Source organism: Diabrotica virgifera, chromosome 1 (assembly GCF_917563875.1).
Source record: "Diabrotica virgifera virgifera chromosome 1, PGI_DIABVI_V3a".
NCBI classification, from domain to species: Eukaryota; Metazoa; Arthropoda; class Insecta; order Coleoptera; family Chrysomelidae; genus Diabrotica; species Diabrotica virgifera.
The window spans coordinates 293535627-293561584 of NC_065443.1; the positions used below are offsets into that span (position 1 = coordinate 293535627).

General features: G+C 32.4%; 1 protein-coding gene across 2 annotated transcripts; it reads left to right on the forward strand.

Moving 5' to 3' along the window:
- On the forward strand, positions 1-21770 carry LOC126885328 (zinc finger protein 239-like). 2 transcript variants are annotated; one of them, XM_050651879.1, is made up of 3 exons: positions 1-326; positions 17328-17535; positions 19764-21770. In XM_050651879.1, the coding sequence occupies exons 2-3, from the start codon at positions 17505-17507 to the stop codon at positions 20903-20905; spliced, it is 1173 nt and encodes a 390-aa protein (XP_050507836.1). In that variant the 5' UTR covers positions 1-326; positions 17328-17504; the 3' UTR covers positions 20906-21770. The 2 variants fall into 2 exon arrangements, with proteins under 2 accessions (XP_050507836.1, XP_050507834.1); XM_050651877.1 differs by lacking the exon at positions 17328-17535.
- The last annotated feature ends 4188 nt before the right edge of the window (positions 21771-25958 follow it).

A 25958-nucleotide genomic window follows, 5' to 3' on the forward strand; every position in this document is an offset into this window, starting at 1 on the left:
GGGCAACACTGTTGTGCTCCAAACCCTAATTTATTTATTTTTTTTTGTGCATACAAAACTGAAAATGGCAAATAAAATCAAATTTAATAATATGGAAATCAAACATGAAGCTAGTGAGAATGCTTGTAAAATAGAAACAGAAAATGAGGCCTGTCATGGTCCCTTGGATGCCTTCAAAGTTGAAATTAAAGAAGAACCCAAGACAGAACCCGCATATGAGGCATTTGGATATTTAGACTTCAATGAATTCCCCCTAAAAACTGAAGTAGAACAAGATGAATGCAAATTTACACCATTTGAAGAAAAACAAACCACAAATGCAGAAAGTAAGTAAATCAATCACATTAATTCTTACATTAAGAGAGATTATACTCATCATTCTCTTTGCCTTATCCCTATGACGGGTCGGCTTCCCTAATTGCATTTCTCCATACAATTCTATCTTGGGTCATATCAATATTAATCCCCTTTACCAACATGTCATGCCTAACCGTCTTCTTTGGTCTTCCTCTCCTACTCCTTCCAGGGATCTGCACTTCAGCAATTCCTCAAATAGGTATTAACGGTGAATGGGTGATAGGTGATTAACGTCTCAACGTTGAACATGCTCTCTCATTTTGGCATCAATTGGTGCCACACCTAGACTTCCCTTAATATACTCATTTTTAATATTATCTTTTTTCTTACTCCACTCATCCATCTAAGGATTCTCTTTTCTGCCACATGCATTCATTGTTCCTCTTTCTTTTTCACTGCTCAACACTCAGTTCCGTACATCATAGCCGGTCTTATGGCTGTTTTATAGAATTTTCCCTTAAGCTTCATTAGAATAGGGAACTTGCACAATTTTTTTTATTACATAATAATGTTCAGTTTTGTTTAAAAATGAGATTTCCAAAATTTCACGCTTCAAAAACTCGTAATAACTTAGAAATACATATTTAAAGTCTTCTGCGGTATAAAATAGTTCAAACGACCCGTGACGTCACATAGTTTTATATTAGTTATTATTATGGTTATATTTTGCTGTGTCTAGGTACACGCTAACGTGTACGCAAATAAAAAAGTTAGCATACACGCGAATTAAACTTCATCAAGCCAGTGACGTCATTATTAAGTGTGCGCAGTGACTGTATATTTTGGTACAAGCTATTTTGAAATGTTTAGGGCCGGTTGTTCGAACGCTAATCAAGAAATTAATTATAATCAATCAGTTTATTGTAATCAATTTTCTTGATGGGAATCAATCGAGACATCAAAAATACATGTTAAACACTAACCATTCATTGATTGTAGGTAAAGCAGTAATTAAAATATAGCCGCAGCTGTTAAATTATTAAAAATTGCTTATTATTATTATTGATTTGTAAGTAAAAACAAGAAATTAACATCAGAAAGTGTTTAATTATGGTTTATTTTAGATTAAAACCAAAATAATAAAATAAATCTGTAAAAAATGTCAACATAACCTCAAAATGTGACATCTATCAGAAGTACGCTTAATCAAATGTAATTGTAATTAAATAGTTGATAATGATCATTTTTGATCAGCGTTCGAACAACTGGCCCTTAGTGTTTGTTTGATAGAAAAATATTTGTTAAAGGAAGGAAAGCAGAACTATTCAGATGTTTCCAACTTAATTGTAATAAATCAATGTATATAAAAAAGTATATATTTAGGTTAGCAAAATAAATATATGTATTTAGTTGACATAACACATACAAAATATTGTTAAAATAATTTTTATATGTAAGTTAATTATTATAATCAATTATTCTAAATGGGAAATAAGCCACACTTTAACTAAAAAAATTATTTTATTAACGTTTCAACGTCCAAATCGGATGTCATTGTCAAAATACAAAAATTAGTCAGATTAAATAAATTATTAGAAAAATTTTTACTAAGTAACAACATTTTTGTTTAATTTAATAATATTTTGTATTTTGCCAACGACGTCCGATATAGATGTCGAAACATCAATAAAATCATTTTTTAGTTAAATTGTGGCTTAGTTTCCATTTAGAATAGTTCATTACAAAAATGCCACAAGGAAATAGCTTCAGAATAAGTTAATTATTATTGTAAAAGCTTTAGGTCTTCCTTTTATTTTAATTTTGGACGGTAATGGTAATACTATTTTACCCGTGTTGAGCTGCCCCCCCCCCACTTGCAAAAATCAAAAAACAAATAGCCCTGATTTATGAGCTATTTATGAGCTCTCATATTCCGCAAACTAAAATTTTTGAGCTCGTTCCACTGAGCAGGAATTTGATACTTTAGTGGGGGGGCTGAGTCAGCCCCCCCCACTACTTAAAAATAGGAATATTGAATCGGTTTTTGCGGCAGAATTACGAGCTATTTATGAGCTCTTGAAATTATATAGTTTCGATTTTTGAGCTCATCCCCTTCACCCCCAAACAACCCTTTAATTGATTTAACTTAAAAGAAAAATGCTGAGAAAACTTAAAATATATCGTATTGCGGATATAATTCCTATAGCTTATATACTCTAAGAATAAACTATTAAATCACGTGCATTTCGATTATTGAGCTACAACCCCTTCGCAAGAAAACCACAATATCTTCCCAGCTTAAGAGAAAGTTGTACTTAAAATGCATTAAACTAATTATTTAGCGACTACATATCATTGAATAATTTATAAGCTTCCAAATTACGCGCATTTAGATCAGTAAATTGCAATTTATTTTGTATAGTGCAGTCACTGAAGGTAAAAATCAACGATTACCTTCAATTTCAGTGAACCTTCATCGATTTTCACGAAAATTGATCAGTGGTTAGAGGATACGTCAAGAAACAAAGGTGACATGGTACCACCTTTTGGTAAGCCTTTACCCTGAGGGTGGATACCGCCCCTTCTCGGGGGTGAAAATTATTTTATTAAAAATAACTGCACAAATCAATAAAAGAACAAATTAAAAGCAATATTTATCATATAAAGTTAATAAAATAAGTCAATACTTTTTAAGTTATTAAAGATCAAAGATTTTAATTATTCGTGAAAAAAATGCATGTTATGAAGCGGTTTTTCGTAAATCACTGAAAAACTGTAAGTTTTTACAAAAAAGTTAATAGTAGTTTAATTTGTATCATAGGCGTAACCAGGATGATCCTAAGGGGGGGTTACAACTACCTGAAAGGGGGGGTTACAACTACCTGAAAGGGGGGGTTACAACTACTGGAAGGTCTTTGAGGGCTATGGTGTTAAGCGTATAGAGCTCAAATCACATCCCAATGGGGGGGTTACAACCCCCAAAACCCCCCCTGGTTACGCCTATGATTCATATAGCTTATATTCTAAGAATAAACTCTTAAATCACGCGCCTTTCGATTATAGAGCTACAACCAACCCCTTCGCAAGAAAACCATGCCATATTCCCGGCTTAAGAGAGAGTTGTACTTAAAATAATTTAAATTAATTATTTGGCGACTACATATCGTTTAATAATTTATGAGCTTGCAAAATATACGCATCTCAATTATTGAATTGCCATTTTCTTTCTATAGTGCAGTCACTGAAGGTAAAAATCAACTATGACCTTCGATTTCGGTAAATCTCCATTCATTTTCACGAATTAACAATAACAACTTGGGGTTTTAACCTGGGGTATATGTCACTCCTTCTCGGGGGTGAAAATTACTTCATTAAAAATATCCCCACAAATCGAGAGAGGGACAAATTGTAAGCAAAATTTGTTATATAATGTGATTAAAATAAATTAATACTTTTTGAGTTATTAAAGATCAAATATTTTAATTTTTGTGAAAGAAAATGCATGCTTTAAAGCGAGAGAGAGAGAGAGAAACATACTTTATTGATACAATGTACCAAAAGGCCATCGACCGAAGTCTTTCAGCCAGGCCTTTAAAGCGATTTTTCATAAATAACTCAAAAACTGTAAGTTTTTACAAAAAAGTGTTCATCACTAAAATTCAAGCTAATAAAAAATATAATAAATTGCTTACTTGAAAACCCTTTAATGTTAATTTAAAGTAAGTTATTGGTGATTAAATGTATATTGTTTCTGCAACTATTCAATTCTAAGGATTCAAGCTTAAATAACGGGAAAGAGATGCATTTTATAACACTTAGGTACTAAATACTTGTCAAAGTACTTAGAAATACCTATCAAAAATGAGCTCCAGAAAAAGTTGATAGCATCAAAATCCGCTCACCAATTGTCGTGAAAATGAATGGAGATTTACTGAAATCGAAGGTCATAGTTGATTTTTACCTTCAGTGACTGCACTATAGAAAGAAAATGGCAATTCAATAATTGAGATGGGTATATTTTGCGAGCTCATAAATTATTAAACGATATCTAGTCGCCAAATAATTTATTTAAATTATTTTAAGTAGAACTCTCTTAAGTCGGGAATATGGGATGGTTTTCTTGCGAAGAGGTTGTAGCTCTATAATCGAAAGGCGCGTGATTTAAGAGTTTATTCTTAGAATATAAGCTATACGAATTAAACTACTATTAACTTTTGTGTAAAAACAGATTTTCAGTGATTTACGAAAAACTGCTTCATAACATGCATTTTTTTCACGAATAATTAAAATCTTTGATCTTTAATAACTTAAAAAGTATTGACTTATTTTATTAACTTTATATAATAAATTTTGCTTTTAATTTGTTCTTTTATTGATTTGTGCAGTTATTTTTAATAAAATAATTTTCACCCCCGAGAAGGGGCGGTATCCACCCTCAGGGTAAAGGCGCAAGGTGGTACCATGTCACCTTTGTTTCTTGACGTATCCTCTAACCACTGATCAATTTTCGTGAAAATCGATGAAGGTTCACCGAAATTGAAGGTAATCGTTGATTTTTACCTTCAGTGACTGCACTATACAAAATAAAGTGCAATTTACTTATCTAAATGCGCGTAATTTGGAAGCTTATAAATTATTCAATGATATATAGTCGCCAAATAATTAGTTTAATGCATTTTAAGTACAACTTTCTCTTAAGCCGGGAATATAGGGTGGTTTTCTTGCGAAGGGGTTGTAGCTCAATAATCGAAATGCACGTGATTTAATAGTTTATTCTTAGAGTATATAAGCTATAGGAATTATATCCGCAATACGATATATTTTAAGTTTTCTCAGCATTTTTCTCTTAAGTTAAATCAATTAAAGGGTTGTTTGGGGGTGAAGGGGATGAGCTCAAAAATCGAAACTATATAATTTCAAGAGCTCATAAATAGCTCGTAATTCTGCCGCAAAAACCGATTCAATATTCCTATTTTTAAGTACTGGGGGGGGGGGGCTGAGCCACTAAAGTATCAAATTCCTGCTCAGTGGAACGAGCTCAAAAATTTTAGTTTGCGGAATATGAGAGCTCATAAATCAGGGCTATTTGTTTTTTAATTTTTGCAAGTGGGGGGGGGGGGGCAGCTCAACACGGGTTACTATTTTACTTATAACTAAAAAAATATATATTAATTTATAGTCTCTTAACTTTTTCATACTGTTTTAAAATGTTGTTAATGTTAAACTCATTAAAACAACTAAATAATTGTACACACTGCATAGTTAATTTAAAAACAAACCTAAACAAATAAAAAATAAGAAATCTCTTCACTAATCAATATTAAAATTAAAGTGTAAACACAAAACACTCTGACACTCTAATTTTTTAATCTCCGTACACGTTAGCCTGTACCTAGACACAGCGTTATATTTAGGTATATTCTTCTTCTCCTTCTTTAGTTTATTGGCCTCCACCTACTTGGGTATTCGGCCACCTCGTTGTCGGAGAATAAAGGAAAAATATTTATATTCTAATGACATTTATCGTATGTCGTTGTAATAATATATACCAGTTTGTTGTAATTGGAGTTTGATACAGTTTTTGAAGAAAAGTAAAGAAGGTTTACTATGTATTGAAAATAAAACCATTTTGTAAAAGTGCAAATTTTCTATGAATAGTTCAAACGATCAAAAACACTTGTAACGTCACATACATGTATTTCCTACTGACGTTTATAATGTCTAATTTAAAATTCTGTTTACTTTATTGGAAAAATGTAAATGTAAAACCAAGTGACATCACGACGTGTTTTGGACCACCTGTTTTAATTTGAATTTTTAATCGTCTTTAATAGCCAAACGAAAGACAAACAAAACTTTTTTATCTTTGATACATGTTTTAAATTATGTTGTGATTTATAACATTTTCTTCGAATTTAAAAATTTATGCAAGTTCCCTATTTTTCTGTCACAGAACACACCACTCGCTTCTTTCCACTTCATCCATCTAGCCCTAATTCTACTGCATGCATCTCCATCTATTTCTCCATTACTCTGTAATACTGATCCTTCTTCTTCTTTATCTAGCCATTTACGTCCACATCTGAAGATAAGCCTCTTTAAGTCTTCCTTTCCATTGTTTTTTGTTGTATGCTACTTGTAGCCAATTTTTCCCGGCATTTAGTTTCAGTTCATCTGTCCATCTCAGGTGTAGGTTTTGCTGTTATAAATATTCTAGTTTCATTTTGTTTTTATGTAAGACAACAATTGGGTAAGCTATGGCTGTTCAAAGTTTGCATACACTCGTGATTAATAATTCGTTTAAGCCCATTCAACTATAACCCTTTCAAAAATAAGCACTTTAAGCCGGTGAAACTAACAGATCATCTATAAAAGATAGATAAGTAAAGTAAAATTGTTTGTAAAGCGGTAAAGATTAATTTCATTTGGGGAGCTAAACACGGGGATATTTTCATGATTTTTTTACCAAAAAAAAGGGGGCCAACTTTATTTTGAGCATAACTCGCTTATTTTTAATGCTAGAAATTTTTGTAAACAAATAAAATAAAGCTTTTTTTTAAACACTTTAAAAAGTTCAAATGGGATTTCTTGAAAATTGCTTCTTTTTCAGTGATTTCACATTGAAATATTCGATTTGGAATTAGACGAATAAGAATGAGCTACCTACAACTTTTACTCGGTTTATAGACTTTACTGATACACCATTTTTTTCATTTTTTTATATGCTACACTTTTGGTAAGAATATTTTTTTCGATAAAATATTTACTTTTTGAGTTATTTGTGAAGAACCGTCTGAAAACGTAGTTTGTTTGTCGAAAAATAAACATTTTCAATCGCAAATATCTTGAAAAGTATTGACTTATATAAAAAAAACTCTATAGAACGAAAGTTGCTTATAAGCAGTCAATTTATCCATTTACAGTCTTATTTTAAACATGCGTTTTTTTACCCCCGAGAAGTGGTGACTGTCACCCCCAAGTAAAAGCAACCAACAGTACAAATTCAACTTTGAAATGGAGGGTAAGTAGAACCTAAATCCAAATTTTTATGCAATTCGGAATTGCCCCTGAAAATTACGCGGTATCCCCGTATTTCCCGTTCATTTACTGGGCTATTATTACAAAATACATTCTACTAATTGACACTATTACTTATTTATTTAAATTAGAAATAGAAATTCTTTATTGAAATAGAAATCCTACTAACAATATTTAAATATGAATTTGCTTAATTAAATGTAACATACAATATACAATACATGCAATATTATACAACACATACAGATTTATTAAAAATTATTTTTTTTATCTAGGTAAAATATATGTCTTCAGTAATTTTTTAAAAATTTGAACTGTCAGTGCATTCTTAACACTGGGGGGAAGATGGTTAAATTCATTCATACATTTGTAAAACAGAAATGTCATTGTGCTATGTTTATTAGTTTTTTGAATATCAAAATCTTCAATATTTCTCATGGTATATGAATGAACTTGACCCCTCAATGTAACATATTCATTAAAATATGCAGGCAGCATTCCTTTTTTTAATTTAAAAATGAAAACCATAGTAAGGTAGTAAAGCCTTTGTTGAACTGAAAACCAACCTAAAGTAGAGTACATCATCTCAATTGGCGTGTAGCGATTGCATCGAAGAATTGTTCTCATACATCTGTTATACAAAATTTGCAATGATTGAATTGATCCTTTATCACCTAAATATAAAGCACTTGAACAGTAGTCAAAATGGGGCTGAATTATACTTCTAAATACAGTGATCCTTGAAAATAATGATAGATCTTTGCTAATTCTATTAAAGAAAAATAATTTTTTAGATATTTTCTTGCAAATATATTAAAAATGAGGTTTCAGAGAGAGTGTGTTATCCAGTATAAATCCAAGATATTTAATTTCATTGACCCATTTGATGCATTTATTATTAACTTTTAGTTTCAAATTTTCCATACTTATATTATTTAATTTATATCGGCTAGAGACTATCATTGACTTTGTTTTACTCGCATTAAGTTTTAACTTGTTAGCATCCAAAAATATCTCAATTCTTTTTAACAAACGCTGCATCCTTCTAACAACCTCCACAATATCATCACCACTGCATACAATTAATGTGTCATCTGCAAAAAGACTAATAAATTCCAGACCCTCAACATAATTTACATCATTGATGAAAATAATAAAAAGCCCAACATGCCTTGGAGGCCTAGGACTAAAAATACAATCGATATAATACAATTAATAATATAATACTATTTATTACAACACTTGTATTAAGTGGAGTGGCTTCTTGCTCAATCATGTTCCTTGCCTACTAAATCGACTTACAATTGGACGGCGTTATGCATAACTCGACCAAGCGCCAAAACATAGTTTTGAGCAAAGTTTTTCGTTTCTTAAAAATGCATTTATTAATATATTTGCACAAAATTTTAACAGAAGAATGATCACCGATAACTCTTTGGTTGCGAAGTTTCAATATAATCGCACCTACCATATTCTAGAAACAGATTCCAGAAAAAAACAAAATGCCAAATATACAAAACCTTAATAAGACCGGTACTCACATACGGCTCAGAAACCTGGACACTCACTAAAAGAGAGGAAACATTGCTAGCCACCTTTGAAAGAAAAATCTTGCGACACATATATAAGGGCACAAAAGAAAACGGAATTTGGCGAAGAAGGTACAACTTTGAACTACACAAAATATACCAGGATCCGGATATCATAACATCCATTAAAATAGGACGGCTGCGTTGGATGGGACATGTAGAAAGAATGGAAGAAGGCGAAATACCAAACAAAATATTCAAACAGATGCCAGTAGGAAAAAGAACAAGAGGAAGACCGAAGCTGAGATATTTAGAACAAATAGAAAATGATATAATACAGTAAAACCTCCGTTAACTGAAACCTTTTTAACTGAAACATCATTTAACCGAAATGGCTGGCGCTTTCAATAATTTCGTCAATAAAAGTAAATTTTTATCGAAAAGCGGAAACAATTCGATGTTAATTTGTCAACATTGTCAACTTTGCTTTCATACAACTAAAGAACACAATTAAATATACAACACATTACAAAATCACCTCATAGTATTGTTTAATACTATCTTTGACCAAGAATACCATGCAATTTGATACAAGAAGAATACAAAAACCCATGTTATTTTTAAACGATATTCTTGTTATCCGAAACGGCTTTCCCCCCAATTATTTCGGTTAAAGGAGGTTTTACTGTAACCTTAAAAATAAAAAACTGGAGAAAAAAAAAGCACGAAACAGATCAGAATGGAGAAGAATCCTGGAACAGGCCGAGACCCAGAAAGGGTTGTCGAGCCAGTGATGATGACCATATTCTAGAAAACAAATAAAATGTCGCTTGGTTTACTTATGCTTTAAATATATTTTAGGAAGTTTAGTTGTTATACATTACTAGACCAACTACCATTTATGTCGTTTGGTCTATTAATGCAAAACAAAATATTGCGATATGCTTCTTGTAATCACTTAACAAATAAACTAGTATTATTTTTAATTTATATGTTAAACGTGTATTGCTACAACATAATCAATTCAATTATCATTAAATATATTTTTTTGCATTTTATTGCTCTAAATTTATTTTACAATTCAATAGCGTTAATTCCAATGCAGTTAAAATTATATCAATAAAAAATTGGAGTATACAGAGTTTTTTCTGTTATCGACTGAAACTTGCTCATATTTGAAGATAATTCCTCAATTTAGAAGTTTAATAACGAATAATACACTCTAACGAATAACAATACAGTTACTTTTATTTGCATACACAATGCAATACTTGGTTGCACATTAACCCCTTAATATACACGCTGTCTCTTACACAAGCGACCATTAAATTTTAATTTTTCAAAATTTTTCAAGCACTCGTGAAGTTGGTATTTGTATAAAAGCGTATAAATATCTAAATATGTAGCGGTAAAATCTTTTCTACATTTTTTCTTCTAATTTTACATCTATACTTTTTTTTATTGCCAAGACTGTGTTGCTATTGTAAAATGATATTTATTTATCTATTAACTGGCAGTAGGGACCATTGACAATTCACAAATTGAATTTTGTTGAAGTTTTAAAATTCTGTTTTTATTCGAAGCGTTAGTGTACTAAACAGCGGTACATAGATACCTTTTTCTATTGCTGTCAGTGTTAAGACATTGTAAAATGAGATTTATTTTTTAATAACTTGCAGTCCGAACCATTGACAATCGATACGAATTGAATTTTGTAGAATTTTCAGTATTTTGTTTTTATACAAAGCGTAAGGGTACCTATTTGAAGCAGTCTGAAGTGAATCATGTTTTTTATTCTTAAAACTATTGTATGCCTTATATATACAGTTTTTATATAGATTATTTGAATGTTTCAATTTAATTATACAAAAACACAACATTTTCACTTAAAAAAAATCGATCATTTTGGCGCTTAGTCTACTATTGCGAAACTAAGAATGGCCGTTATGGATATAGTCTTGTTATGCAAAACTAAAAACCCTTAATAGACAGAATGTCGCTTGGTTCAATTTTGTTTTTCTTAGTAACCGTTAATGTGATAATAACAGGGATTTTTTTCAAGATAGTTTTAGCTATGTGTCTCCAGAATCCGCTGTTATCTCGATTTTAAAGAAATTGCGCTTAGTCGAGTTATGCATAACGCCGTCCAATTCTCCTCCATTCGTCCCTGTTTGTAACTCTTTCTTCACAACCAATAACTCGATAACTTTTTAGACCTTCCTGTACACTATTAAACCATCTTTTTGTGGGCCTTCCTTTCCTATTTTTAGTGGTTGGGCCAAGTTTTAGGACCATCTTTGACACACTCTTCCTTTCCATTCTCATCACGTGTCCCATCCATCTCACTCTCTGTGCTTTTATGAAATGTCTGATGCTTGGTTCATTATATAGTTAGTCACAGTTAGATATTCGTGGGATAGAACACTGCCTGGGATAACTATCGAGTGGATCAAGTAGCTTGGTAGTTATCACAGCCAGTCCCAAGCCCGGATAAAAGTGGAGGGTTAATAGGCGAGGTTAGCAACATACCTATCGTAAAATGAAGCAATGCTCAAAGAACCAACGGGATGCTTCGGAACAGGACGGATACACAGATGACGAAAACGGCGAGAATCAGGACAAAGAAAAGGAAAAATATACTCAGAATTGCGACATGAATATAAAATCATTGAACAACATAGACCAGGAGTTAGAAAAGGAACTGAGAGAAAATAAGATAGAGATGTGGATGTGGCTTGGGGAATACTTCTTGATCTATAGTGGTGTACCAAAAAATACGAGAGCCAAAGAAGGCCTGGCCTTGATGATACACAAAAAATGGGCAGATAACATATATGAATGCCAATACATATCAGAAAGAATCGTAGTTATTAAGATCAAATTAGAGAAGCAAAAAATAAATATTATAGGAGTTTATAGCCCAGAAAACTGCAAACCTGAAGTCGACAGACTCCACTTTTATAACGAGCTCCAACAAACAGTCGACGAAATACCAGCCAATGAGATAATATATATTTTAGGAGACATGAACGCAAGAGTCGGTAACATAATTATACCAGGAATAAAGCAACGATTCAATGAAGACAACAAAAATGAAAATTTAGAACTACTTATTAACTTTTGCTCTCAGAACGAATTTCGAATAAACAATACGTTCTTTAGACACAAAGATCAACAAAAATATACATTCCAAAATACAAGAGGACACAGATCCGTTATTGATTATATATAGACAAGCAGAAACATCCACCACTCTTAAGTACTAGACATACGATGTTTAAGTGCAGCTAATATTGGAAACGATCACAACCTAGTACTTGGAAAAATCAAAATAGAGCTACAAAGAAACAGCAAAGAAGACCCTGTTGAATGTGAGACAAGAATAAAGGTAGCACAGCTACGAGACTTGTCAACACGAGATCTATACCAGAGAAGCAGTGGCGGATATAGGAAAATATTTGGGGGGGGGGGCCAATAACCGGGGAATCCGGGGGGGGGGGGGGTATGGAATAAGCAGAGGGGGGTTCGGGTATACTCCCACGAAAAAAAATTTAAAGAATTGGTATATTTTTATTTTAATTTAATATTTTAAGTTTACAACTTTTATATTTTAAGTTTACAACACAAAATCAAGGTTTCTTGGTACACTCGCAAACTTGTCAAGAACTTCTTCATTGCTTATTGCAAAGTCTCTGTGGATTGAAAGCAACGCTAGCCCATTAAGCCTATTTTCCGAAGTGCTATTTCTCAAGTATGTTTTTAGCCTTCTTAAACTTGAGAACGATCTTTCCACGGTTGCCACAGTAACTGACGCTTCTCTGAAAACAATCAACACAGCATGCGCCGAGAACGTTCCGCACAGCGTTGCCATATCGCTAAAATTAAAGCGGTAGTAAGTAAAATGTACTGGCTCCGTTAAGAACGACTCTGAGCAAAGTTGCCGTTTAGGGAGATCCCAAAAAAGGATGGGGAGAATAATGCACGGACGTAAGTGAGGGGTTACCATAATTAGCACCTACTTCCGAGTCCGAGCTTTTCCCCCTTTTTCTTGTTTAATGTCTTAACAATTTTTCTATTACATATTTTTCAAAAATTTTGGAATTCATTTGACAATGATAATCTCCACTATAAAATAGTAGTGTAGGCTCTATAAACCAGTTATGCTCCTTGGATAAATCCTTCCGAACAGCCAGCATGCACAACAAACAGTATATATCAATCTCCATAAAATCAATCAATCTCCATCCACTTCAATATTTTGTGTTAACTTGTATTTTTTAACTTCATCAACCATTTTTCATTTATTTATTTTTATTTCGGGAGGGGCCCGGGCCCCCTCGGCCCCCCCTTATATTCGCCCTTGCAGAGAAGACTGCAAAAAGTACTGAATGAAAACTACATTACACTGGATGAAGACATAGAAGAAAGTTGGAGGAAGATCAGAGATAATATCAAAATGGCAGCAACGGAAGCTCTTGGAGAACGTAAGATAAGTAAACATATACGAAAGAAAAGGGGAACTCCATGGTTCTGTGAAGAAATAAAAATAAAATGCCAAGAAAAAAAATCTACCTAGAATACAAGTCCAAAAGAACGAGACAAACATATGAGGAATATAAAAGAGTACGAAATGAATTGAAACTCAATAGTAAGAAGGAAGAAAACTGAACATTGGGAAGCATTTTCAAAAGAGATGGAGCACGACTTTTATGGGATGCAAAAGGAAATGTGGAAAATGATAAGAGGTCAAACAGCCGAGATGAAGGAATAAAACATATTGATACAAATACATGGACAACTTACCTAGAAAACCTGTAAATCATTTAGCTTTAATTTGTCTGGAATATATAATACTGCAACATAAAACTTTTTATTTCCTGTGTGACATTCCACAATTAACAAATCAACTAGTGGAAAATGTAAATCAAGCGTTGAAACATCAACAACAACACACTCGAAGTTTCACTTAAGTCAAGACCTCATAGACATCATTAAACAATTCCGAACTAATAATATCGGAGTTGGGCCAAGTTTCCGTTAAAGCAATGATATCAAATTCACATTCACTAACACTAGAGTAAAAATCAAATACCTTAGAATTCAAGCCTCGCACATTCTGATAGTAAACCTGAAGATCTTGGCTTGAGGAACTGTTGGGACCTATCTGTTTAAAGGAACAATTTTTGGGATGCCGTCCAAGTATTTAATTCTAAATTGTCCTGTATTATTTGCGTTCTTAGCGTCTATTTCTTCATAAGAAGTTATACATACTTCTATTATATATTTTCAACGAAATAAATATACTTAACAGTTACACTACAAAAAATTAACAATAATTACCAAAAATTAACCAAAACTTAACAATTCCAAAAAAATGTGAATCGTCCGGGATTTGAACCCGCGATCTCTCGATCTCTGGTCCAATGCTCTACCAACCAGGCTATCAAGGCGCTTGTTATTGACGTTTCGGATATACATAAACACATCAAGGTGACAAGTAAAATATAAAAATAGGTATTTTATTATTTTACGCCCAAGGAAGACAAATACAAAGACACAAAAATTATAATAAATAATACATTTACTAAAAATCATTAATATAATATTTTAATGGCTTATTTGCGCTGATACATAATTTGACAGATTAGCAACTAAACGCCATACTGTCTGTGTGCGCATGCGCGCAGTTTTAGCCAGTCGAAGGAACAAGCTCGTTTTAGAAAGGGATTTAGCACAAGTGACAGTGGCGAAGCGTCCATGTAACCACTGTTACCATTGGTAACAGTTACAAATCTTGCAAATAAATATTTTATGACTACTACGAAATAATTCCATTTATATTTTTTACCAACAGAAATACTTGTTAATAGTACCTAATTCAGTAAATACCCAACTAGACACACGAAAATATTGGCGAGATATGTGAATCCATGACACGTTATCATATGTCGTTACCAATACTGGCACTGGTAACGGTAACGCAGGAGAAACCTCGCTATCGTTGCTATCGTTCGGGACTAGCTCTGAAAATTTTGAAGGACCGACTCGACCGACGGGTCTAGAGACGGCGCGCGGCATATCAGTATTGTAACCATTTTGAAGATTGGTAACGTTGGTTTAATACCTATTACAGATTACAGTGTGCGTGCATTTAAACATGGAAGAGTGTTGCTACGTATTGCGTAATTGATCAACTACTTGAAAAGTCATTCTCCTTGTATTTTTTTATATATTATTTTAAAGAAAAAAAATGATATTATTGAAAATGGAAGAATTAAAATATAAACAATAGCTTTTAAAATCTGTTCTTTTTCCTACTTGTTCATTTTTTTATGTTAATTTTATGGTAGAATAATATGTTTAGTTTGTTTATTATTTATTGTTATACCTGTTACATATACATAATTACATACATTTAATTTGGGAATAGTGATTTGTTTAATTTTATCCCACAGGATTGAAAACAAAAACTTATATTTGGTAGGTTCAAAATATTTTTTTAAATAAGATTTTTTTACATCTGGTTTTGGTAACACTTTAGAAAAAGTCACGCGTCGCCACTGACAAGTGACCATTTATTAAGTATGAAAATCCTTATGAAAAAGAATTTAAAAAATCCGTATGAAAAGTAGAACTAGCAAATTAATACCACATTCCTCTATATCTAGCGTTCATAGATTTCGAAAAGGCTTTCGACAAAGTCGAACATTGGGCAATGAAAAGATCTTTGATTAACGGCAGAATTGACCACAGATATACCGACCTAATAGTCAATATACACGAGTCTTTACCCGTGCGTCATCATTTAAAGCATACGAAATAAGTCGGAAATTGAAATTTACTAAACGCAACAGCAAGTGATAAGCTTAGTAGTCCTAACAGTGGGGGTAAACCCTGTTTAGTTTTAATTTTTGTTCTCTTAGCTTAGTAGTCAACTTTTTAAAAATTGTGAGATTTAGTAATATTTATTCTTTATTTTTTCAAAGTGATGGTGATGGAATCGAATAATTCAGGTAAGAATGAATATTTCTTGAAATATTTATAGAAAGTTTACTGTTACTTGATATTACAGACTCTTTTTAAACATTAATAAATGTCATTTCATTAGCTTCCACAAAGTTGCAAAAAAATATCAATCATCATATGTCATCGACAGTAAAGCGCTCTCTTATGTTAAAACAGTAAAGGATTTAGGAGTAATATTCGATGAAAACTTAACGTTTGTGGATCACATTAACTATGTTACAGCAAAGGCTTCAAAAGTACTGGGTTATATACTTCGCAGTTGTGCTGATCTTTCCCTTAATACAATAAAGGCTGTTTACTCATCATTGGTTATATCTATATTAGAATTCTCCTCTATTGTCTGGTCACCATTTTATAATGTTCATGTTGTTTGTCTCGAGAGAGTTCAAAATAAGTTTTTAAGATTTGCAGCATACAGATTGGGATATAATGTTATTGAACTAAACCACAACTATACCATCATCCGTAGTGATCTCAATTTGCACTCCTTAATAGACCGTAGAATTATAAATGATCTAGCTTTTATTTATAAACTATTAAATAGTGAAATCAATTGTCCTGATTTATTAAAATTAATAAACTTTAATATTCCAAACCATAATCTGAGAAATAATAACTTGTTCCATGTACCTCATCATTCAACTAACTATGGTCTTAACTCACCAATAGATAGAACTTTAAGTCGCCTGAATGATTTGGACATCGATTTATTCTCTTCTTCCAGTCGAGTATTTAAAAACCGACTAAAATCAATTTTTCCGGTCAGCACTTATGTTTAATATTTAATATTATATTTTCAGTGGATTTGTTAATTTTTGCCATGGATAATGCTTTTGTATTATGTAATGTGTTAATTTTTTATTGTCTGTAGTTAGTTGATTAATGTCAGTTTATATTATATTATTATGTATTGTCACTGCATAACGTGGATTGTGTGTATGTTAAATTTAGTTTTATTGTAATGTACTTACTACAGTTTTATGCTGTCACACTTTCGTTTAATTCATTTAATTTTATTTTTAGTTTTTTTACTGTTTTACTGGACTTTACTAATACTACTTTTACTTCTACTTATTGTTTATATATGTATATTTTTTTTGAAATTGGGGAAACCCGTAAATAAATAAATAAAAAAAAATAAATAAAAAAAATAAATATTATTTTTAGAAAGTCAAAAACAAGCCGTTTTATAGTGGCATTTCTGTTTAATTTTTATGTTTATAAGACATTTAGTTATATTTTCGCCTCTGATCGAGCAATACTATTTATTTTATAGCATACTGCATATATTTGTCTAATTAATGGCGTACAATTTAGTTGCGAATTCCCGAAATACAGAGGTTTCTAATTTGCTATATAAGATGATTTCACAAAAATAAAATTACCTACTTATTAATTTGTTTTAATTGTAATAAGTTACATTTTTTTTTGTTTTAGCTACATCTGGTGACATGTCTGGCCTATAAATAGAGCTCCGTAAATATCTTTGCGACCAAATGGAGCTACAAGATTTTCCTAATCTAGAGGACAAATTAAAATTTAATCCATTTAAAACAAAGATTTCGAAATTTTAAAACGGCGATGATAGAGAAATAGTTAAAGACTCACGAAAAGATGCGGTATTTCTACAAGCAAATAAATATTGGTGAGATATAACATTTAAACTGGTAGAAAACAAATAAATTGAACCAGGTCGGCTTTTTAAATTATTTGAGGACTCCAGTGAAAGGATAAAAAGAAAAACAGAAGAAATACGTTCTGCTTGATGGTGAAATTATCTTTCATGCAGGCACAGACATTACAGGCTCGTGGAAAAAGGAATGCTTCAAAAATACCAAAGGAGATCTCAGAGATCCCAGCTAGTGCAAGGAAATACTGAGATGCGTACAGGAAATTAAACTTCTTTGAACTTCTGATCCACTATTAACAATTTTAAGCAGCAGGAAACGTGTACAGAAAAGGATCAAACCAGGGTCATTTTGCTCTGAAACAATTTAAATGATGTTACCTACCGGGTGATCGGAAATACTGAGCCCGATATATCAGATACCGACTGAGGTATAAGTAAAAACCTGCATATTTTGTTATAATTTTAAATTTTGATTTTTTTATGAAAAATACAAGTCAATTTTTAGAAAACAATATTTGTCATTGATTTGTATCAGTTTTAGTAGAAATATGCTATAAAATAATTTTGGCCGCGGAAATCCATAAATCGACTTACGTGCGCTGCTAAACAAATAGAAGTCCGCATACCAATGAAACGAGTGTGATTCATGCGCGTGAAACATTTTTATCTTCGAAAGACCGCACACCAAAGAAACATGAAACGCGAAATCATGCCCATGAAACATTTTTATCTTCTTGAAACGTATTACATGAAATAGGTCGTGTTCTATTTTTTGGTCTCAGTTTCATTGTTTTGAATAAATAATTACGTGCGTAAAATGAATGCCGACCAAGAATTTAATATTGCATTGGTTTCTGTGGTGGAGCAGAACGAAGAGTTTTTCCAGTTTTCTCATTTTTTTCTTCGGAACCGCCCAAAAAAAGGAGAAATAAAGAAAGTGGTTTTCCTGGAATCCTTCACACACCATTACCCTTATTAAAATGCTTCATATATCATTTTGTGCATGTTCTTATTACCCATGCATGGACAGCAAAATCGATTTCCTGGTGCAACCGCTGTAGCCAAAAAATAAAACGAGGGGTTGAAAATTTTTTTTTCGCTTTTTGACTAGTATGGATCTATACTCCATCAATAGGGTTTTTCATAAATATATATGGTTATTGCAACATCCCTGCGAAAACTACCCCTATTCCTGAAAATAAGTTTGGCGAGCATGTTTTTACGATTTTCTCTTTACCTATGTATTTTTTTTTTAACAAAACTTATGCATAATTAAAGACCACTATTTGCTGTACAAATAAGGTCCTATGCATTTTTTCGTTTAAGCAACCGTTACGACACAGTGGCGCCGTAAACCTCAAAAATGCTTTGGCGAGCTCCAATTTTTGTTTTTTTTTGTCGTCGCCTATTCATTTTATTGATACCGTACTTTTGGCAAATAAAATAACACATTGTCTGCTACACATTATGACCTATACCTATTTTAGTTTCTTTCCACCCAAGCCACAGTGGTGGTCCAAAGTCAATTTTTGCATATTTTTTATTCATTTTCCTTTTTTTGGGGTGGTTTCAGCGAAAATATGGGGGTGCATTATAAGAAATTTGTAAATAACACTTATACATGGGTTATAACTGAAAGTTTATTTACGCTAGCATAAGCGTTTCAGATGGTATAAAAAGGTTTTTTTTTAATTTAACACCCTGTAATTAAAAAATAGGCAATTACCATTGAAACCTATACCAAAAAATCAGCCACTATGTGTGATTAATAGCCGCTGGCTTTCTTCTTGATTCCCTTTACGGATAGAGAAAAATATATTTTTTTAAACTTGCCAACTTTGGGGCGCCACCCCCTCTAAAGAGTGCGTGATAGACATATGCTGTCGCAGAATAAATTGTAGGAAATATAGTTTTCTTCATATTTCTATTAAGGAATTTTTTGCAAAACTTACAGAAAGGAGTGCGTTTCGCAAAAACCACAAACTACCCCCTTTAAACGGATGAAAATGGGTGTTCCGGGGCGAAATATTTTAAGACAAAGTTAGTCTCATTAAAAGCACCCTTTGATATATCAGAAAAAAAAAATAAAACCGGACTTGTGTCGAGTTTGCGAAGTTCGACCTCTGTTTCCTACACTATATTATAACATGAAATGGTTTCGTTCTTCACAATTTATTTGTTTCACGTTTCATGTTTCTTTGATGTGCTTACAGTAAAATGTTTATAGTTGGTTTGTATTTTAGGTTGTTCCCAGGAAGAAAATAGAAAGAGAAGCATGGACATGTACACAGGTCAACACGCTGAAGAAACAGTATTAAATAGAAATGTGAACGTTGCGACTGGACAAAGGACAAATCACACTGTGGAAAAACTGCACACGTGTGAAATTTGTTTAAGGCAGTTTCCTCGAAAATATTCTTTAACTGAACATATGATAGTTCACTCCGGACAAAAACCTTACAAGTGTGAAATTTGTTTGAAGGACTTTACCCAAATAGGAAGTTTAAAAAGGCATTTGAGAGCGCACACTGGAGAAAGGCCACACCAGTGCGAAATTTGTTTAAAGCAGTTTACTGATAAAAGGTATCTAAAAAAGCATTTAAGAATGCACAGTGGACTAAAACCTCACAAGTGTGAAATATGTTTAAAGCAGTTTAGTACAACAAGTAACTTAAACACACATTTGAGAACGCACAGTGAAGAAAAACCTCACAAGTGTGAAATTTGTTTAAAACAGTTTACTGATCAAAGAAATTTAAAAAGGCATTTGAGACTCCACAGTGGAGAAAAACCTCACAAGTGTGACATTTGTTTGAAGCAGTTTACTGATCAAAGATATTTAAAAACACATTTGAGAGTGCATACTGGGGAAAAACCTCACGAGTGTGAAATTTGTTTAAAGCAGTTTAGTGGTCAAGGTTATTTAAAAATGCATTTGAAGATGCACAATGCGGAAAAACCTCACAACTGTGAAATTTGTTTAAAGCTGTTTACTACCTCAAGCCATTTGAAAGAGCATATGAGAGTTCACACTGGGGAAAAACCTTACAAGTGTGAAATTTGTTTTAAGCAATTTAGTATAGCAAAGACTTTGAAAAGTCATCATATGAGAGTTCACACTGAAGAAAAACCTCACAAGTGTGAAATTTGTTTAAAGAAGTTTAGTGATCAAGGTTTTTTAAAAATGCATTTGAGATTGCACATTGGAGAAAAACCATATAATTGCGAAATTTGTTTTAAGCAGTTTATTAATCAAGCTAGTTTAAGAATACATTGGAGAGTGCATACTGGCGAAAAACCTTATAAGTGTGAAATTTGTTCTAGGCGGTTTAGTCAAACAAGTAGTTTGAAAACACATTTGAGGGTGCACAAGCGAAAAACCTGAAATTTGAGAAAAAGTGTGAAATTTGTTTTAAGCAATTTAGTGTAGAAACTACTTTGAAAAGACATAATATGAGAGTTCACACTGGAGAAAAACCTCACAAGTGTGAAATTTGTTTATCCGTCATCGGACTGGCCGGGGTCTATTTTGACCGCAATTCACAATTTTTGGCTGTTACTTTATAGATCTTAATTTTTAATCGGCATTCTTCCGTCTATCTGTAGTTTATACAGGGTGTTTGGTAAAGAATGGGCCATACCTTAACCTCAGATTCCTGAGGTTAAAATAGGCCGATTTAAGCTAACTTACCTTAGTATAAAAGTTAATAATAACCGAGATACAGGGTGTCAAAATTAATTTTTTTTATTTATTATTGAATATTTCCTGACAGGTATGAGATAACATCATGAAATTTGGTACGTGACGGTTTTTTGGGTCGAGAAAACTAAATTCCCTACCAAAAATTATGTATTCCCCAGAGGGCGCCACATACGCCTTTCAGCACTCATTTATTACGTTCAATTTTTTTATCCCTCACTCTGTATAACTTTGACATTAAAATTTTTATTCTCCTATTAGTTTTACTTAAAAAAGGTATACTTTTTTATCTTCCTAAACTCAGCAGTTTTCGAGATAAACGCATTTTAAATTTGCGATACACCATCATTTTTAGCATAATATCATTGTACACCCGAAAAATAACTTAAAACCATAAAATTATCCAAAAATGTATCGCAAATTTTTTCAAATATAATTTGCGATGCAATGACAAATTTGAGAACTGGCACAATTATTATGGTTTTAAGTTATTTTTCGGGTGGAACTACAATGATATTATGCTAAAAATGATGGTGAATCGCAGATTTAAAATGCGTTTATCTCGAAAACGGTTAAGTTTAGGGAGATGAAAGAAGTATACCTTTTTTAAGTAAAACTAATAGGAGAATAAAAATTTTAATGTCAAAATTATACAGAGTAAGGGATAAAAAACTGCAAGAACTAAGTAGATCGACAGAGACAAGAAAATTTTATCAGAAACTGAACAAAAGCAGAAAAGACTTCAAACCGAGAACGACGATGTGTAGAGATAAGGAAGGTAATATATTGACAGAACATCAAGAGATACTAAGAAGATGGACAGAACATTTTACGGAAAAGCTTGAAGGAGATGGGAGTCAGACGAACCCTGATATACCATTAGACCAAGCAGACAACAGAGAAAAGAGTCCACCAACAATAGCCGAGATTAGAACAGCAGTAGACAAATTAAAGAACAATAAATCACCGGGATCGGATCAAGTAGCATCGGAATTACTGAAGGAAGGAGGAGACGCACTACAGAAAACAATACATGTATTGATAACAAAGATATGGTCAAATAAACAGCTACCAGCAGAGTGGAATAGTGGTATTATTGTACCATTACATAAAAAAGGGAATCAGTTAGAATGTGGAAACTACCGTGGAATCACGCTGCTGAATGCAGCATACAAAATAATGTCCAACGTCATTTATGAAAGACTTAGACCACACGCTGAAAAAATAGTTGGCAGGTACCAAAGTGGCTTCTGTAGACAGAAGTCAACAATAGACCAGATATTTGTTCTGCGACAGATCCTTGAAAAAACAAGTGAACATAACATCGACACACATCATCTCTTCATAGACTTCGAAAGCGCATATGACAATATAAACCGAGAATTCTTAATAAAAGCAATGAAAGAATTTAATATACCAACACAACTAATAGAACTGATAAAAGAATCTCTAAAAGTAGAAAGTAAAATCCGGATACAAAACGAACTAACGGAAACAATAGATGTGAAAAAGGGACTACGCCAGGGAGACGCTCTATCATGCATCTTGTTCAACATTGTACTCGAGAAAATAATGAGGGACACAACAGTCAATACTCGAGGAACAATAATTAATAAAAGCGTGCAAATACTAGCATTTGCAGATGATGTTGACATAATCGCAAGATCAAGAAGAGAAATGATAGAGGCATTCAATCAAATAGAACGAGCTGCACAAAATAGTGGCCTGAAAATCAACCAGAACAAAACAAAATATATGCAGGTAAGTAAAAACACAGAAATAAGGCAGCCACAAAATATAACAATAGGAGAATACAACATTGAGGGGGTAAAAAACTTTACATACTTGGGATCCCTAGTCACATCTGATAATAACGTAGCAGAGGAAGTGAAGAGGCGAATATTTATTGCCAATAAAAGTTACCATGGCTATTCGGCAACTAAGATCAGACAACGTCGCAAGGAAAACAAAATGCCAAATATACAAAACCCTAATAAGACCGGTACTCACATACGGCTCAGAAACCTGGACACTCACTAAAAGAGAGGAAACATTGCTAGCCACCTTTGAAAGAAAAATCTTGCGACACATATATAAGGGCACAAAAGAAAATGGAATTTGGCGAAGAAGGTACAACTTTGAACTATACGAAATATACCAGGATCCAGATATCATAACATTCATTAAAATAGGACGGCTGCGTTGGATGGGACATGTAGAAAGAATGGAAGAAGGCGAAATACCAAACAAAATATTCAAACAGATGCCAGTAGGAAAAAGAACAAGAGGAAGACCGAAGCTGAGATATTTAGAACAAATAGAAAATGATATAAAAACCTTAAAAATAAAAAACTGGAGAAAAAAAGCACGAAACAGATCAGAGTGGAGAAGAATCCTGGAACAGGCCAAGACCCAGAAAGGGCTGTCGAGCCAATGATGATGATGATGAAGGGATAAAAAAAATTGTAATAAAAACGTAATAATTGAGTGCTGAAAGGCGTATGTGGCGCCCTCTGGGCAATACATAATTTTTGGTAATAAATTTAGTTTTCTCGACCCAAAAAACCCCCATCTACCAAATTTCATGTTGTTGTCTTATACCTGTCAGGAAATATTCAATAATAAATAAAAAAAAAGTTTCATTTTGACACCCTGTATCTCGGTTATTATAAACTTTTGTACTAAGGTAAGTTAGCTTAAATCGGCCTGTTTTAAAATCAGGAACCTGAGGTTAAGCTATGGCCCATTCTTTACCAAACACCCTGTATATTTTATTGATAAAAAATCATGCATGCAAGAACATTTAACGGTTAGATTCGGTTAGAAAAGATTAAAAAGCTTCATATTGCAGACGTATTCCCAGAACTTTTGGATATTACAGAGCTGATAGAACAAAAAGATACAAGGGGGCGGTACCATTTGTGTTGTAGAGGCAAAAACAGAAGAACGAGTAAAATATGCGTAAAGTGTAATAATTTTTTATGCATAGAACACGCGAAATCAGAGACAGATTTTGTAGACACTCAGTAGAATGTATTTTGTAGTAATGTGTATGCTTTAGTCTAATAAAATAAAAGAATAAAACGCACACAAACACATTGAAAAATGCCACAAAGAAAAAATGATTTCTGAACGATAATAATTGTTGGCAAAAATTTTAATACGCGTTTTCTGAAAAAAATAATTATATAACAAATGTATCATATATAACAATCATAAAATGCATAAAAAAATTAAAAAATAAAAAAAAATAAAAAACTTGCATCGGGATTCGAAGCCGCGAATTTGGCGGCGCTTTGATTAGTAATTGAAGCCTAGACTCACTCATCCAATTAGACATTACTTGTCATGTGGAAAAATAGGGCAACTGAACGTTTTACTGTTTGAGTTTTTCTGAATTTATCAAATTAATTATGTAGTTTGATTTTTGTGAAAGAAAGTATTAAAATATAACAAAACAGTAAGAAAACAATATATTAGATGAAGATTGGTAGAACTTTTGTTGGTAATCAAATTAAGTATGTAAATCAAAGCGTTACATACCTACTAATAGATAAATAAATCTACGTCAAAAAATCATAATTTAAAAATAAAAATCGGACCTAATTTCCGATTTCTCTCTAAAATCCCCATTCTTGAGAAAATAAATGTATTCCAACCTAATCCAAATGTATAATTACAATATGATTATAATTAAAACTACTTACCAAATTATAATGAGTTTTCCTTGTCCAAAATAGTCCAAAAGTCCAAAAATATATATGAAAACTATTTAAAAAGGCAGTATAACTATTAACTAACTTTTGTTTGTTGTTTCTTTTCCTACATATTTTAAAACGCAACAACCATAAATAATCGTGCCACAGCCGCCATATTGAATAATTTTTGATATGTCATTTGAACATCCAATCAGAACAAAGGTATAATGCGCATGCGCCCGGAACGTAGGTTTTAACATATAAAAATTCACCCTCATCGCCGGTAAAGAAGTATAACTTCAAAAATAAAACTTTTTTTAAACATTTTAATAAATGCTAATAAGTTTTTTCCAAAAATTGCTTAATTTTTCGGTAATTTCACGTTGAAATATTCGATTTGGAATTAGACGAATAAGAACGTATTTTTCATGAGCTCCAACTTTGCTTTTACTCGGTTTATAGACTTCACTGATACATCATTTTTTTCGTTTTTGTATGAGCTATAGGTACTTTTACAACAACCATAAATAATCAAACCACAGCTGTGCCACAGCCGCCATATTGAATAATTTTTGATATGTCATTTGAACATCCAAACAGAACAAAGTTATAATGCGCATGCGCCCGGAACGTAGGTTTTAACATATAAAAATTCACCCTCATCGCCGGTAAAGAAGTATAACTTCAAAAATAAAACTTTTTTTAAACATTTTAATAAATGCTAATAAGTTTTTTCCAAAAATTGCTTAATTTTTCGGTAATTTCACGTTGAAATATTCGATTTGGAATTAGACGAATAAGAACGTATTTTTCATGAGCTCCAACTTTGCTTTTACTCGGTTTATAGACTTCACTGATACATCATTTTTTTCGTATTTGTATGAGCTGTAGGTACTTTTGCTAAAAATATTTTTTTAAATCCGTCTGAGAACGTAGTTTTTTTGTCGAAAAATAAACATTTTCAATCGCAAATAACTCGAAAATTATTGACTTGCATAAAAAACTCTAGAACGAAAGTTGCTTATAATCAATCAATTTAT

Excerpts from the sequence above, each read along its gene's own strand:
- LOC126885328 (XM_050651877.1), top strand. The coding sequence starts at position 65 with ATGGCAAATAAAATCAAATTTAATAATATGGAAATCAAACATGAAGCT. Across the intron at positions 327-19,763 it reads ACAAACCACAAATGCAGAAA|GTTGTTCCCAGGAAGAAAAT; the intron begins GTAAGTAAATCA and ends TTTGTATTTTAG.